Source organism: Condylura cristata, unplaced genomic scaffold (assembly GCF_000260355.1).
Source record: "Condylura cristata isolate star-nosed mole 26May11 unplaced genomic scaffold, ConCri1.0 scaffold00002, whole genome shotgun sequence".
NCBI lineage: Eukaryota > Metazoa > Chordata > Mammalia > Eulipotyphla > Talpidae > Condylura > Condylura cristata.
In genome coordinates, this window is record NW_004567103.1 from 54,638,291 (window position 1) to 54,656,007 (window position 17,717).

Sequence of the window (17,717 nt, forward strand, 5' to 3'; positions counted from 1 at the left end):
CAGTGTTCATATACTCTATGATTACACAGAAAGAAACATTTCGTATGCACGAACTTAAACAGTATTATCATTAACAACTGATAATTGAATCTTTTTGTAGAATATAATATCATTGTGCAGGGAAGAAGTTGTGGTAATTTTGATTTCTGTTAGAAATGTAAAATACAATACATTCACATTATCCAGAATGAGCATGTTATTATGATATGTGCTAATTGCATATCATGTATGATCAGTTTTTAACAGTTAGGATAAACTGTAAAATAAGAGATTCTAGACCTGGGCTGACACAACAGATAGGTAGAATATATTTTATTGTATTTTGCAGTCACTTTAAGTCATCACAAACAGGCTGAATATTAAAATAGTTATATGAAATTCCTACTTAACAAGACATTTTTAGTTAATTGAATTCCAATTCCAGTAATATGGTTTTTGAATCTTTATATCAGCATTTCCTATCCTTTGCACTACTAATAATGCCTTAGGTCAGCTAGTATTCAGTATGTAGGAGCTCCTGCATTATAGTGCAGCCTTTCTGCACTGTATCTACTCAAACCCAGGGCACCCACTCTATGTGACAATACAAAGAGTCTCCATATGTTGTCAGAAGTTTCCTAGTGGATGAGGAGGCGCTACGGACTCACTACTGGTTGAAAACTCTTTATACCACCTAAAAGATAGAATGAATCGAACTATTTACAACCTCATTATCTTTTGCACGTTTTGCTCCCATTTTTCACATCAACACATTTATTTTTATTGTAATATTGTATTTTCATTTTCAGTGACAGTAATCTTTACCTTGTGACTTTCTAAATAAAGAACTCTGAAGTTTTTCATTAGAAACTATACTCTCATAAATGATCATACCTTAAAAGATGTAACTACTGATTGATATATTCTATACTTATTGTGTTGTGGGTGAGGGAATCATGTTATTATTATAGTTCATTCATTTTGATCAATAGTATCTGGCTGTTTGGGGCCAGAAAGAATTAGTGGTTTGAACATGAGATGAAGGGTCAGAATAGAAGGCAGTTACAGGAGTGCATGTTTCACATCTGGATGTTCTGGCCTTAATAAAATTCTGGAACTAGTTTGTTTTTAAATACCTAAACCACTTTTATTTTAATGAATATATGTTTTTCTTAGATGAGCTGAAAAATAAGTTTCTGCCAATTTTTATGTAGTATGCTTGGATAATTAATAGCATTTCATATGATTGTTGAACAGTTTATATTTTCCAACACAGAATTAACATTAATTTTAAACTCTATTTGTGTGCCATTTTATTTTCAAAGTTATAAGATCAAACATCTTACCATTGGTACTTACATAATGAGGCATTTATTTTTAATTCTTAACACAAAATCTATCTGATACCTTGCCAAGCATGCACATAACCTATAAATAGATATACCTGAACTATTTACTTGAAATGAAAATACTTTTCTTTTACTGCCATACACATAGATAATTATACACACAAATGTTCACTTACTACTAATAATAACTTGGCAATTACTGAATGGTAGGTACTCAGCACTTTAATACATTATTTCATTTAATCCTCCCAATTACATCTCAGTATTACTCATAAGGAAATTGAAAATTTACTGAAATTACATAATTTAGATAAATCATAGATAATACATTCTAGACAATTTCTGAACCTATTTTATGTTTGTTAAGATACCATGTAATATGTACTGTCATTTCTTCATAATGTAGGTTTACTATCTTCAACCACAAGAATATATATATTTTGAGTACTTACTGTGTTTCAGACTTTGTCATATCTGTTTAGTCTCCAACCTATGGCATTTCCTTAGTCTTTCAGGACATTAGTATTTGATGAAAGTAGTTAATTGATTTATATACAGTCTCTCAGTTTGGGTTTCCTGATGTTTCCTCACTATTCAATTGAGGTTCTATTATTGGAAGAATATCACAGAGGTGACAGGCCCTTTTAATTGCATCAGAGAATATGTGATGTTGATATGTTGATATGTTTTATTACAGGAATATATTCCTATCTTTACTTTAAAGTTATTCTCTCTCTCTCTCTCTCGCTCTCTCTCTCACACACATACATATATGTATGTGTGTGTGTATATATGTATATATATATATATATATATATATATATATATATATATATATAATTTAAAGTTACTCTCTTGCCCTTGTTAGTAAATATTGTAGAGGAGGAGATACTTTGAGATTATCTTTTTCTTAAAGTTTCTACTTCAACTTTCACCAATTGCTTCTGGCATTCCTTGGTGCACATGTATTTTAAACCATCTTTGAATAATAGTTCTTACAATATGGCAAGCCAATGATTTTTTTATGTATTATTCATAATACAAAAGACATCAACTTCTTACCTTTTTTTTGCCTTTTAAATTTATTGCTAGAATTGCTTCCCAAGCATGCTTATATCTTAGCTGGTAAAAAATAATAAAATCTGATATCAGTAATATTTAACCTAAAAAGAAAAGTTTGAACAGTCAGTTCTTATTAATGTAAACATGAAACAATATCCTAGAGTAAGCAGCAACAGCTAAGCTGGATTTGCTAAATTTCTTTCAAATAAAAAGGATTATATAAGATAAATTTGGGTACTTGACCAGATTTGAGGTTACTAGAATTCCCATTAAACCATGAACAAAATTAAAAAACTTAGGGCCCATGTAAAATAACTATCCTTTACCTACAAGGAGAATAGTCAGTCACCCAAAAGATGTTAATGGCCAAGAATTAAGTCCATGCTCACTTAAAGGAACCAAAGAACCAAGAATAACGAAGATTCTATCTTTACCGAATCTTTAAAAAGTTCCTAAACTCACAGTGCTAGTTATAGTTCCACTCTTTGTTATTGCCAGGTTCACTCTGACTATAAAAACTCGGTGGTGTATTATTTATCTTTTGGTGGGGGGCTCACTGTATTTGGGGATACTAGAGCAAATTTTTGGATGCCTAAGATCTATAAGCATGTTGCTATTTAGATTTAGAAGACAGAGTTGCAGTTCATTTAAATATAGTCGTGGTCTTTTCTTGATACATTAACATGATGTAAGTATTATAATTGAATAGATGATATGATGAGTCAGGAAGAATAGGAAGTTAATGTGTTAATTTTCTTACCTTGGCAACACCCATTAGTGTAAAAGTTATATTAAAATGTTTTATTTTGAAAAAGAACTGCATGCCTTTGGAAGAAGATTTGTTATACTTAAATTTAAGCTTATTTCATAAATTGGTGGTTTTGATTGTTTAGTATTATATAACTTATCTTTCTGAAAACATATTTCTAAAATTATTTCATAATTTTAAAGAATATACTTAACTTTTCCACTTATTTTAAACATATTTCATTCTTTTGAACAATTCCACTGTCGAATACTGAGTGCTTACATTTTTCTCCCTCATAGATATGGAGTCTGGAGAACGGTTACCATCCTCAACAGCCTCCACTACAACACCATCTTCATCATCTATACCTTCTGTGGCTTCATCGAAAGGCGGCCTTTCCACTGGAGCTCCTTCACTTAGCTCCACAATCAACCCATGTGGTAAATATTCTTTATTAACTCACTTTTCAAATGCTATTGTTTTACTAATTTGAGTTCATAGTTTTTTTTTTTTATCGAACAATAAATAAAATGTCCTCTTTAGCTCCACTGACTTGCTAAATAATGGCTAGGTTCTGTATCTAGTATCTTTGCATTTTCTGCATGTTGTTGGCATGTTGGGGCAGCACTAGTTACTTCTTGCTTTTATACTTATTTGACCCAGTCTTTAGAATTTCATTTTAATATCATAATTGGTTTCACCACTTAAATTAACACATTAATACAGGCAAAACCTTTTGAAATAATTGGCCTTAGAAGTGGGTAGTGAGGAAATACATAGTATATGTCCCTGGTCGTAAAATTAAGTACTAATGCTATGACCTTTTGCCCTAAATTTGCTTTCAGTATTTGAAGTGACCTTCACTAAACTCCAACTACCTTAGTTCACATCAAGTAAAAAATCATTTACTTGATAGAAAGTTTTGAGTGTAACCTCTATCCCAGATACAAAGTTTATACAGTTTTAGGAGAGAGCTTTAATTCAGAAATGAAAGTCCCTAGATTTGACTATTTATATAGAAGGTATATTTGTGCCAAAACCTAGTATTGATAAATTACATCTGGAAGTTTTTTTAACCTTAGGTATTCTTTGTCTTACAGGTTATTTCTTATGTGATTAAAATGTAGAACTAAGTTATATTTTACTTTTTAAAATTTGGATTTGCTTTTCGACAGATGAAATGCATACATACAGAATGCTTGCTAACAAAATACCATAGCAAATTGTTAAGTATACTTGTTTAATTATTTTGATTTTTTCAAATCAATGACATGAAAAGGATGCCCTTATTTTGTTTTTCTTTTATCAGAAAAGTTTTCCACTTTTTTTATTTTAGTGATCACAAAATACCATCACCTCAAAAAAAAAAAAATAGGGAGTACCCTGTATAGTCAATAAATAATTCATTCAACAACTTTATCCTCACTTCCCTTATATCTAATATCACGATGGCATATATAAAATAGTAAGTGCTTTTGTCTATGTGCAGTATTCAAAAACAGTGGATAACATGATTGTAACTTTACCTTACATTGCTTTATTTAAATGATCACAGAGTTGTATTTTTATAATTATTCTTTCCTGCTTTTCACAACTCTTTTTTCTTTGTTGTCAGCTCCTTTGAGCATATTCTTCTCATTTACTCACTTTGTATGTACTTTCAAATTAGTCTTTTGAAATATGTGGTTATGGAAAAGTACCCTTTTTACAATAATTGAGTCTTTTAATGACATCCTTGGGTACAGAACCTTAAGTTTTCTGGACATTGTGCTGTCACCTATTTCTCACTTAGTTTTCTGAATTGGTAACACATGCATTGTTTATAATTCAGATAAGTCACAAGTTGGCATGGATTCTTTGGTAGTGGTAGTCAGGCATTCCAGAGAGGGGGAATAAGCTGGGTTGCTGCATGACATCAGAAATGTCCTTGTCTAGAAAGGAATTCACCTTTACTATTCATTTGCCAATTAAAAGGCTACAGTGTCTTTCTTTTTGAGATGCTTACATTTAATGAAAGTATAGTTAATTTCTGTATTTATTTGGAATTTTCACATACTAACATGATACCTACAGTACAATTTTTTTTCACTATCTAGGTAATGTAATGTGTTTTTTGTTCTTAACTGTTGCAATGTTATGGTTTATTTTAAAGAAACGCCTGCAGTCGCATTACACACAAAGATTATTTAGAAATTCTCAGTTATCTTGTTTAACTCAGTTCATCTCTTCTCCAGTTTGAGTCATGATTATAATTTATTATTTGACAAATTCTCTTCATTTAAAAATAAAATCATAGTGTGGTAATGAGGCTAACTTCTTTACCTTACATAATTGATTTTTTTGTGATGTACATATAGAGATAATAAAATGAATTTTCATCTTTTAATGACTCTTTTGTGGACATTCTGTTATTTTAAGTAGTTATTTCAGTAGACCCCTCTCTCTCTCCTTTATTAATAGTGTGTCTGTTGGATTTCTCTGAGTTACAGAAAATGTAAATAAAAATGCTTTCAAACTTTGAGTCATCAACTAATTTCTTTTGAATCAGTACCTGTCAGGGCCTGGGATTATATCTACCTACTACAGCCTTTTGTTGTTATGGATGCTTTCAGAAGACATGAGACTACCAGGTCAGAGATTTTAATACTTAAACACAGAGCAGAGCATCATGGCTCTGGAGCATTGGCTCCTAAATCCCCTAGGAAATCTTGAGGGTCCCACTTGGATTTTATTCATGCAGTGGGTTTATGTCAGATAATACTGAACTTGGAAAATTAAATGTTTCTACGGTAAATGAAAGCAAAGTCCCTTTTTGTCTGGAAGAAATGTTGCTTACTACAAATGCAATGTTGAGAAATGATACAGTTAAGGAGTTACCAAGGCCTTGCATTCTTGATATATCCAGCAGGCAAGACCTTGGATATATACCTCTAATGTCACAATTTTAATTTTATTATGGTAACTTGAGAAGAAAAATAACACTGCAATAGAAAGATTGAATAAGCTATTTGCAAATAATGATGATATGAATGATTTCAGAGCATGCTGTTGAACTGACTTGATTAAGGGAGTCACCTCCTGTTTACTCTGGATACCACTGTTATAAGTCCTTAGAATCCATGTATCATGTTACTTCAGCTGCATTCATTGATCAGAAATCACTGATGTAACTAACTCCAAGACTGTTTGCTCTATTTACTATATGTACATCAGCAAAAGGGATAGTCTGCATACTTGTGTTCTTTTTCCATATACAATCCAAATGTTATCCATAATCCTGGTTCCAAGAGAGACAGGTAAAATTTTTAGCAACCCAATTTCTGTATTAGTAAGATGCAGTGAAGGAGGTTGGACCAAATGTTAAAGAGAGCCAGTTATCTACCCAGTTGAGCTCATCTGGTGACACCCCAGCCCTGACTGGCATATCTCAGTTCTTCTGAATTGTATTTGACATATACCTATGACTTTTATTCCAATTTTGACAGTCTTAAAAAAATGGAATTGCATGAGTGTATCTAATAGTCTATATATACTTACTACAAATTTCCTTTGATATATGGTCTTATGTAACAATGCAAATTCAACCAAATAGCATAAATACTTATTGCAGTATGATAGGACTCTACACTATTATAGACAGTAGCAAATCTCTATTTATCCTTTACAAAGATTATAAAGGACTTTACTCCTATACTGTATCATTGATTTTACTCTTCTTACTGGAACATGACCTCTAGATTAAAGGCTTGATCTTATTATCTGCAGTACTGTGAAATAACACATACCAAATGCTTCTTTCACCCCAATTATCTTCTGGCTATTGCCATATTTTTTGCCTTCACTACTAAATGTCTCATAAGATGTAGCTGCTGCATGTGCTTTCTCCTTTTCCTCATCCTTCATTTATATCTTGTCACGTATCCTCATCTCATTCAGTCTCAGCAGAATGACACAGTTGACCACTTCCAGTTTCTGGAAAATCTTGTCTTCTGGTGTTCCAGGACACCACTTTTAGTTTCTCTCTTAGTTCTTTGAGTATGCCTGCTTAGTTTTTAGTGTGTGTGTGCAGTAGATTCCTTTACTCATAAATGTTGTGTACTTTCCATCCTTGTCCTGAGGCATCTTATCTCCTATGTCTTTGTTTATATGAACACTCTGCCTGAACTTTCTTTTTGTGCTCCTGAATATACATATTTTACTTGGGTTTTCACTAGCATCTCAAACTTAACATATCTAAAACCTAACTATTGGTTTGGTATAAATAAATATTGCAGCAATATTGCCCCAACCCAATGAAGCAATCCAATGCACATCAACAGATAAGTGATAAAAATTTGTAGCAGAGCTATTCAGTAGACAACTACCAAATCTTATAATGAAATAAACTACAAGTCACACAGCAGTAGGTACATAAGTAACAAGCTAATGTTCCTTTCAAAACTTAGTTATCTTAAGTTTTGACTAAATAATACCACAAAGATCCATTCAATAACTTGAGCCATAAATGTAATAATCATGGTAGGCTTTCACATCCAAATCTTATTGATTCTATTTTTAAAATAAAGCTTAAATCTGTACACTTTGTTTCCACTACCTCTATTTCTAGTAACTCTTAACTGTAATATTAATTTATTCTTAACTAGCCTTTCATTCCATGCTGCCCTTGCTTTAATACTGTTTTTCTCACAATAGAATGAAGCTGATTATGCAGACCTTTTTTAGTTTTTTATAGTTAGGTATAACATATACAGTGAAATTTACTGTTGTAAGTTTATTTAGATTGTTTGTTTTGTATGATTTAATAACTTTTGACAAAATTATGTACTCATGTAATCTCTAGATTATGAAACATTTTCATCACCCTCAAAAGTTGCCCCTTTTCTTTTTGAAGTCAGGTATTTTATTACATCCCCCCGCCCCCTTGTGGTTAATCAGTGCTTTCTATTACTGTAATTTCTGGAATTTTGTATATAAAATGTAAATGGAATGATATATACCTTTGTATCAGATTTCTATCACTTAGCATAATGTTTTTGAATCTTAGCTATACTACTGTGTATATTATAGTTTATTCATTTATATTACTTGGTAGCATTCTACTGTGGCAATTTGTTTCTCATTTACCTGTTGATATGTATTGGATTATTTCAGTTTGGGGCACAAATGAATATTCAAGTACAGAGCCCTTGTTTTTAATAGGTATTTTTATTTCTTTTGACAAATATCTAAAAGTAGAATTGCTGAATAATATGGTGTGTATTTAGCTATAACAATCAACAGATGTTTTCCAGAAGTGATTGTAACATTTGGTATCCTATACCAATATGATACAGAGTCCTAGCTGCTCTATGTCCTGGCTAACCCTTGTTATTATCAATAATTTATTTTTAACATTCTATTAGAAATATAGTTATCTCATTTTAATTTTAATGTATATTCTTCTAAAAACTAATGACATTTAGCAAATTCACTTGTATTTATTTGCTCACCATATAGCTTCTTCAGTAATATTTTTTCAAATATCTTGTCCATTTTCAAAAACTGAATTTTCTTTCTATTCAGTCTTTAATTTTCTACTTCTGTTCCTTGCCTCAGTGAAATTGGACCTGTAATATGTTATACAGAGGTGATAAGACATCTTTTCCTTGTTTCTAATCTCAAGGAATACATAGTCATGATTTCTTTAATAAGTATGATGTTAGTTGTATTTTTTTTGGTAGAAGCCTCTTACCAGATTAAAGAAATTATCTTCCATTTCTACTTTGCTAAGTTTTTAAATTATGGATCAGTAATATATGTTGACAGTACTTTTTCTGTGTTGAGATGATCAAATAGGTGTTCATTTATAATTCAGTAACATTTTTATTTATATTAAGTTTTTAATGTTATACCAATGTTAATCCCATTTGGTCACTATGTGTTATTCTTTTAAGATATTACTGAATTTGATGCACAAAAATTCTGTTAAAGAATTTTACATCCATGTTCATGAAGGACACTTTTCAGGTTTTTCGATTTTCTTTCCCTTGTTATTTCTTTGCCTAAGGTGAATTGAGAAATTTGCCAGATCTCATATTTTCAAAGAATTCTTATAAAATTGGTGTTATATTTTTCCCTAAATGTTTCCTAGAACCCTCCAGTGAAATTATCTGGACTTTGGAAGATGTTCTTTAAGTTGTTTTGAAAATTATTAAATCATGAGTTCAACTTTTAAAATAGAGATATAAAATTGTTCGGGTTATCTTTTGTTTCTTGGGTGAGCTTTATTTTTAATGTCTTTCAAAGACTTTTTTCCATTTCACTTCCAAATAGTATCTTAATGACTATAGGAATTATAATGTCTTCTTTTTGTTGATACCAATATGTGTCTTCTCTCTTTTGTCAGTGCAATTAGAAGTTCATAAGCTTATTGATCTTTTGACAAACTAGCTTTTGGTTTTTCACTTAATTTTCTGTTTTATTGATTTCAGTCTGTATCTTTATTAATTTAAGACCTACTTTTCTTCTGTATGCAACCTATACTATAAAATTTCTTTTTAATTACCAGTATAGCTACATCTCACACATTTTGACAAGTTGTCATTTCATTATTATTGTAGCAAAAAAGATTTTCTTGTTTAAAGGATTATTTTAAGCGAGCAATTTGCAATTTAAATTCTTCATTGATGTCCATTTTATTTTCAGTATACTTAAAGCACATATTGATGATAATCTGCACTCTACTTTTGGCCTTTCCATTACTTCTTTCTCAGATTGGCCCCTTGTGGGGATTCTCAGTGCCTGTGAAAATTGTTCAACTGAGTACTTAGGCAGAGAGTTCTTACTTTTTGTGCTTTTCTTGCTTTTTCCCCTCCTAGATTCCAGTTACACAGCTACCTTTGGACTTTGTACTCTAGTGCTTCAGGCTGTCTGCTGTCTTTAAGCTAATGCACTCAGTTAAGAAACACATCAAACTGAACAGTTCTGCTCTATCTACCTTGGTCTGTCAAGAGTAGTGTTTTTTGCATTTTTTATTTATTTTTTTTTTTTTACTATTTTTGCTAGCTATTTTGCAATGGCTCAAAGAGTTCTTACTCATTTGTACACAGTGTACTTGTAGCTAGGCATTTGGATAATTTCTGCTGTGAATTTTACTGCCAGGATTTCCCCTTTTAATTTCCTGATGTTTTCTTAGCCCTGGATTCTGACCTCTGGCACCTTTAGTTGATAAGACTGTAAGTGTTTCCTTTACAGGGTAGGGAGAGAGGGGCACCACTCAACCCCCAAACCTGCCTGCTCTAAATAGGTTCTACCATCACCTGCATCAAGACAAAACATATAAGACCTTTAGTGGAGAGGAACTTTAATATAATCATTGTGCAATACAGCAAACATAAAGAATATAGTTTCTAAATCAAACATGCAAAGTTAGCCATCCTCTGGTGGGTAAAAGTCTACCGAAAAGGGATTGGCCCAAAGCAAGGCCTGAAAGTCCACCAGAGGACTAAAACACCTTCTTGGAGACAAATCTGGGAGGAAAAGAACAAAATCAAAATCAAGGTAAACACTGCCATAGTGAACCTCCACATGGCTCTCTCACCCACATCTGTTTCAGCCAGTCTAGGACCAAGAAACAAGACAAAGCTTCTTCAGTAATCTCTGCTCCATGTGCTTCCATGTGACCTGAGGGTCACCTTCTGGCTCTCTCTCCTGCGTCCTTCCTCTTCAGTCTCCTCTCCAGATTCTTCTCTTCTTTGCTCAGTTCCACCCTCCCTCTGGGTGGGGCAGGGAACCTGGAACCTTCCCTTTTCCTGAGGACCATCCTGTTACATTTCTACCACTGTTTTTTTTGCAGTTTTAACTGTGAGACTTGGACAGCATTCTCCAGACTAGAAAGCTACAAAATAATTCAACTTACATCTTTCCAAATTAAACTATCCCTTAATTTTGCTCTGCTGTTGGATGTTTTTTTAGGTACTTTAGCTTTGTTTTTATTGTTTCAATACAGTGTTTATAATTCTTTATATAAGATTTACGTGACCACTTCATTATACCACCATTACCTGAAATTATGATGCCTTCACTTCCCCCAGACACAAATCTATATTTATGTTCTTAATAATTTACTAAAAAGCACTTTTTCACTATTTTTAATTTTATATTTGATATCTTACTTATTTGTCCCCTTTTTAAGTTTAAAGAGCAGGGGCTTGATCTGTTTTCTTTTATCGATTGTGTTTCCAGTGTGTGCCTGGCAGAAAATATTAATATATACTAGTAAGGAAACAAATGAAGAAACGAAGGGAGAGAGAAAGAGATGAATTTGTAGGGATAAGACTTGAATTAGATGATAAATTAACTCTACTAAGTTTTCTATGCTATGCATTTCTCTGGTGATAATAAGTGACTATTCTAATTTTATATGCATTATAAACCACTGGGTAAGGAATCTTAAAAGATTCTTAATGAGGATCTTTAAATGTACTTATATTAAATACTAATGTAGTACTAAATGTATTTATATAAACACTGATTAAGTCTATTTTAAAATGTGCAAAATGCTTAAAAAGTCCTGAAATCCCAAACTTTTAATATAATTTAAAACTTGTTATGTAAAACCTAGCTATTAACTTAACCAGAGCTAAGATTACAGCCTTTAGAGAATAATGAAAATGAGATAAGCCTGTGTTTGAGGTTTGGGTAGAAAGCCAGTTTCATTTTAGTTTGAGTGTTTTTATTAAAGTAGGAACGATTATTAGTTGTATATTTAATTGAGTTGTTTAGACTGTAGGTATCGACAAATCATAAATAAAGGTGCTTAAATGTCTAGTTCTCTACCCTTCCTCTAATGGGAATGATATGGGAATGATGAGTTTATTTAATGAGACATCTGAACATAAAGTATCATATATTTTTTAACCTAACTTTTATTAGTAGAACTTTATAGTTTTTACTTCAGCAATAAAATGCAAAAGAAAGGTTAAACATAGGCCCAGTGTTATGTGTCAAATTGTGTTTTCCTTAAAAAAAAAAAAAAAAGTTGGACACCTAACTCCCATTATTTCATAATATAACCTTATTTAGAGATAGAGTCCTTACAAAGGTAATGAAATTAAAATGGGATAATATAGTTAAAAATGAGATTATTGGGTGGGCTTTACCCCAATATGACTGGTAACCTTATAAAATGCGGAAATTTGGACACAATCATACAGAGGGAAGCTCATGTGAAAGACACTGGAAGAAAGATTGATGTTTCCAAAAGCTAGGCAAGAAACATGGAAAAGCTCATTTCTAGTGCTTCAGAAGGAACATGACCTTGCCACCGCTTTGATTTCAGACATTTAGCTTACAGAACTGTAAGACAATAAATTTCTGTTGTTCTAAGGCACCCAGTTTGTGGTATTTTGTTATGGAAAGCTCTCGTAACTTAATATAGACAGTACATCTTTCAAAACTGATACTAATAATTTTTATTCCCTATAGAAAACAAGGTGTGTTATTTAATGAAATATAAGTAAAACAAGATTTAAGAGATTGTGTTTGCAACTATCTTTTTTTATTTCATTATTAAAGTGCTGCTAGTTTGTCTGATGAGTGATAGATCATTTGCTGTATTGTTTACCATGTCCTCTTTTCTTTCCAAGGTTTTTTGTTACATAGATACTTAATGACTTTTTTTTTCTAATAGTGAACTTTCTGAGAAAAATAATGGTAACTTTACATAAAGTCCTGGCAGATACCAAGTTAACCAAGTGATAATAGTTTATATCACCAGTACAGCATAACAATAGCATGGAACCCAAACCTATACTGAAAAGTGTACATTGGGTATTATTTCCACTGATGCATAGCTTCTTCTAACCATGAGAATGTTTCAGACAAACCCAAATGGAAGGACCGGTTATAAAATATTTGACCAGTGTTTTCAGTGTATCGTGGTGGTAAAAGACAAGAGTAATAAAGAACTTTACAGATTGGAGAAAATTAAGACACAGCTCCTAATGTAATGTGGTCGTTGATCTTGGAACAGAAATGACATAGTGGGAAACTGCTGAAATATGAATCATTATGTTAGCTAATCATGGTTTTGAAAATTGAAAATTGGTTTTGAAGTGACTTTTTTTGTCATGTAAGATTTAGCATAAGCAGAGTTTGGGACTTTTAATTGTTTTTAACAATTCTTCTAAATCTCAAAATGAAGAACTTAATCTTCAGTTCATACATATTCTAAAATTAACTGACTAAAAATGTTATGAGGGGCTCCTCCCTGGTGGCACAGTGGGTTAAACCACAGCACTAAGACGTGAAAGCCACTTTAGCATGAGTTCAATCCCTACCCCAGAGGTGATCCACATGTTGTGGCAGACTCTCCTGACCCGCCTGCTGTTCCCCTCAGCAGTCCACTTTGTTAATCTCGTTGATCTGCCAGTTCTGTACTCCACTCTGTCTGGTGAATCCTCTCACCGCCCCTGCACCTCTGGCATGTAGCCCAGTTCATCTTTTTAAAAAATCCATATAATTTTACTTCTTACTCATAAGATTAATGTGGCTTATTTGACTTATATTGTATTTTGAGTCATGTGAAAAGATATTCTGTTTATTAGTACAGAATATGCTTTCTTGAAAATGTCATTATACCAATCACTGACTCATTACCCATCTAAGATTTAAAATCCCCTTGTAAACATCATCTTGATGTTTCAAAATAGTTGAAGAAGGATAAGGGCATTGTTCTGGCAATGGAACTAAGGGTCTACTCAAAGCAGCACCCTCTGTTTATGAATAGAATTGCAACATGGATGTCATTATGTTTCTATGTTCACAAATTTTTCACAGAAAAAGTTTCTCAAATTTCTAATTAGTAACTGTAAGTGATTTTGTAGTCATAGCAGAGTAAAAAGGTATATTTTAGTAATTTAAAGAATAATTCCTAATTATTCTAGCCTTTTGAAACAAAGAATTGACTACTATTTAGAGTCCGCAACAGGTTATTAGCAAGTGTCCCAACTGGTAACTGGTTGCTTTTTGCAGTATTTTATAAAAAATTATTCCATAAAGGCCAGTTTTAAAGTAAAATTGATTAAGAAGTCACTCCTTCACATTTCCTGGTTATGTTATGGAAAATAAAAAAATATATTTTGAACAATAGTGTTAAAAGATAACCAAAATGCTTATTTGGGATATCAAGGAAAACTCTAGTGTAGTGTTTATTGAGATAATTCAGAAAAGATAGATGGGATTATAAAAGGCAAAAGAAGTCAAAGAACATGTACATAGACGTGGCGGTTATGAAGTGGAAGAAATAGATGACCAAAAATACAAGAGGAATGTTTGTTAAATACCATTATGTTTAAGAATATACCAGGTATTGGGGAAACTGAGATTTGTAAGATTCTGTCTTGGCTTTCAAGGTGCTAAAATTGCACTTTAGAAGTCATTTGCTTAGAGGTGATAAATAAGACAGTAGAATTCTGCACGTGTAAGAAGGAAGGAAAAAGGCATAGTAAAAATAAGAAAGGATATTTGATCAAAATCTTTAGGAATGCTTACATTTAGAAGAGAAAAGAAAATCCAGTAAAGCAAACAGTAGCATTATTGACTGATACAGTGAAGGGAATGAATGAGTTTGGGTTTTAGTTAAGAGGAGGCAGTCATCAATGTCAGATATAAAGAGAGAAGTTAAGAATGAGAAGAGTAAAAAATTATGGGTTCTAATAATTAGGAAACCTTTAGTAACTTTACAGATAAAATGAAAGGAAGACTTAGTACAAATATAGCATATTATGAGTATTCAGGAAGTAGACAAACAGAAAGAAGATTTTTCTTTCAAGGTTGACACAAAGAGAGAGTGATGGAACTGAGGTGAGAGCATGTAGAGACAAACACAGCCATGCGTGTGGGAGAATATTAGGACAGAACAAAGACTGTGCTTAGAAATAAGGAAAAAATGTAGAAACTGGTTAGAATAAAATGTAAAAGTTTAATGATTTGTGGGTAACCTTCATAGTGGCCTAGGGTTTAAGTCTCACCACTGTCTCTGTTAACATCTGAGTTTGATTTCTCCCCAGTGAGCTAATCCACATATGGCACAGCAGATCACTCCTGTCTCAGTTGCTGCTTTCCTAAGCATTGTATCTCAGTAAATCCCCCCAACTTTGTCACTGGTGTATCCTCTTACCCACTGCACCTCTGGCCTGCACCCCATTTCTTCTATGCAAAAAAAAAAATTAAGTGATTTTTAAAAAAGAGTTCAAAGATTTGGGATGCAGTAGATTTTGTATGATGAAATCAAACATGTGACCTGAATGTTTTCACGTAGGAACAAAAGGTCATGTGATAATTAAAAAAAAATTTTTAAAAAGTTAGAATCAAATGGATTGGTGAAATATGACAAAGGAAACTAGAAAGCATAATTGGAAGTTGAAATAAAGATTCAAGATCACTTCCTGTTCTGATTGAAGACCTTTGGAATCGGTCCCATGGATGTACCTCTTCTATTCTTCATGAGCAGTTAATTGATTTGTTCTATAAGTACTTATCTTGTATATGGGATCTCTTGCTGAGACTTGTTATGTCAGTAACCAGCTTATAATGTTGAAACATTTAGCTAGCTAGTTTTATTGTATTTTTGTGCAAAAAGCCAGTCTTAACACTATTTAAATTAGGTTCAAACTATGAGTTCCAAGGATGTCATTCATCCTTGTATGCCAACTTCTAGATATAGCACCTAATACTTGATAGGTATTTTTGTGAAGTGTTTGAATTACTAAAACTGTGCTATAAAGACAGAATAATTATGAAAAAAATCTAATGGAATTAGTATCTATGTTTCTAAAGATGAGAGAAAAACAGTACTAAAATTACATAGCATTTTAGAGCTTTTTAAAGAGGAAAATACACCTTTTTAAAAAATCGCTGACTTACATATTTTTGCTACAAAGGTGAAAATAACAAAAATTATGAAATCATTTATTTTCTGTAGTACACCTTTATCATTCATATGTAACAGGAAAAGTCTCTGGTGTGTTATTTTGATAGTATATGGTATCATTATAATCATTATAATGTGGTCTTAGTCTTTTTTACTAAATATAAACGTGAATCTTTTCTCACTAATATGAAAATAGGCCCTATGGATTCCATTGTCTCTTAAGTGCTTTCTGTGCTTTAATTAACTTTACCAAGAATTTCATAGGAAAGAATAAGGAAATAAGACTATGATAGCCTTGTTAGAATATTGCCAGTGATACATGTAACTTTTTGTATACAGCTGTGCTTTTTTTCTTTTTTCCATTTTGAATGTGTGGTGACTGAGGCTAATATTTTGTTGAAATTTTATGTGCAGTTCCCTCTAGATGCCATTTTGGAGTTGTTTTTTGCTTTTTTAAGAACTTTTTTTGCTATCAAATTGTATGTGATAGATTCTTACTTATTGCCTAAATGAAAACTTCATTTAGATAGTACTTATTTTATCTGTTCATGAAACTCCAAGGTTTAGTATATTAGTTCATAGTAATCAATGTTTTAACTATGCATCTAAGAATGCTGGTTATTCTTGATTCATTAGCTGTTAGAAAGTATTTCTTAAGTTTCTAACCCTTTATGCTTTCAAATTGTTGTGAATTTTTATCTTTTATAGTTAGGAGTTAACCCTACAATTTTTTTTTTAATCACTGATGATAATTATATTTGGCACATATAATTTAAGAGTTATTATTTTGTAAAATATGAATTGTAAATGATTTTAAAAGCCCCAAACTAGAAAGTGCTGCTCATCTTACTTATTAATAAAATGAATATAGTCAGGTATGTTAACTGATCATAATATGCTTTATAAATAAAACATTTGACTAAAACCAGGCATTGTATATGTAATCACATGAAAATCAATACTGGCTCTTACAATTATTTAGAGATTGTTTCTAAGGTTTAAGAACTGGCTCAAACAATGGAACAATTTTTCTGATGACCTATCAGTACTCTAAAATAGTGATTTTTACCAATAACATGCCATATTTTGTTTTGCTTCTACCTCAATGCACATGCTGTCTAGAAATCTGATAACAAGCACCAAGCTCACAGATTTTCTGTTTAGACTTGAATAAACAATCACAAAGATTGACTGACTTAGAAAAAATACCAAATTTGCATTCTTCCCTCATACTTCTGATTTAGTTACTTTGTAGGGCCCCAAAATTCAATTGTGGAGAGGCATTTTGAGGCTCTTTTCCGTGAGATCTAGTTTTTGCTTTGTTGTAATGGGACTGTGATCCCTATCTGAACTTTTTACATTGTATGACAATATAAGACTTGATTCAATTTATTTAAATCTTACTATTTCAATAAGAATATAGTGTCATTTCATAGAGAATATAGGGTTAATATTATTTTCTGAGGGAAGATTGTCACCTTTTTGGTGACTACCTTTTGGTTTTGGTGAACTAAAAAGGCAAGAGGAGAACTATCATTGATAACTAATGATAATATACATATTTTTAAATTTGTTTCAAACATTATGTTAAAACTATGGCCCTCCCTGGTGGCACAGCAGGTTAAAACACAGCACTGAGAAGCTAAAGCCACTTCAGCCTGGTTCT

At 32.0% G+C, this 17,717-nt stretch overlaps 1 protein-coding gene across 1 annotated transcript in view; it reads left to right on the plus strand.

The window, feature by feature from the left end:
* Window positions 1–17,717, plus strand: part of BAZ2B (bromodomain adjacent to zinc finger domain, 2B) — a 217,253-nt gene that overhangs the window by 104,842 nt on the left and 94,694 nt on the right. Inside the window, exon 3 of the mRNA XM_012727386.1 lies at window positions 3,438–3,578. Coding sequence (XP_012582840.1) covers window positions 3,440–3,578 — 139 coding nt within the window. The 5' untranslated portion in view covers window positions 3,438–3,439. The remainder of the gene's footprint in view (window positions 1–3,437; window positions 3,579–17,717) is intronic.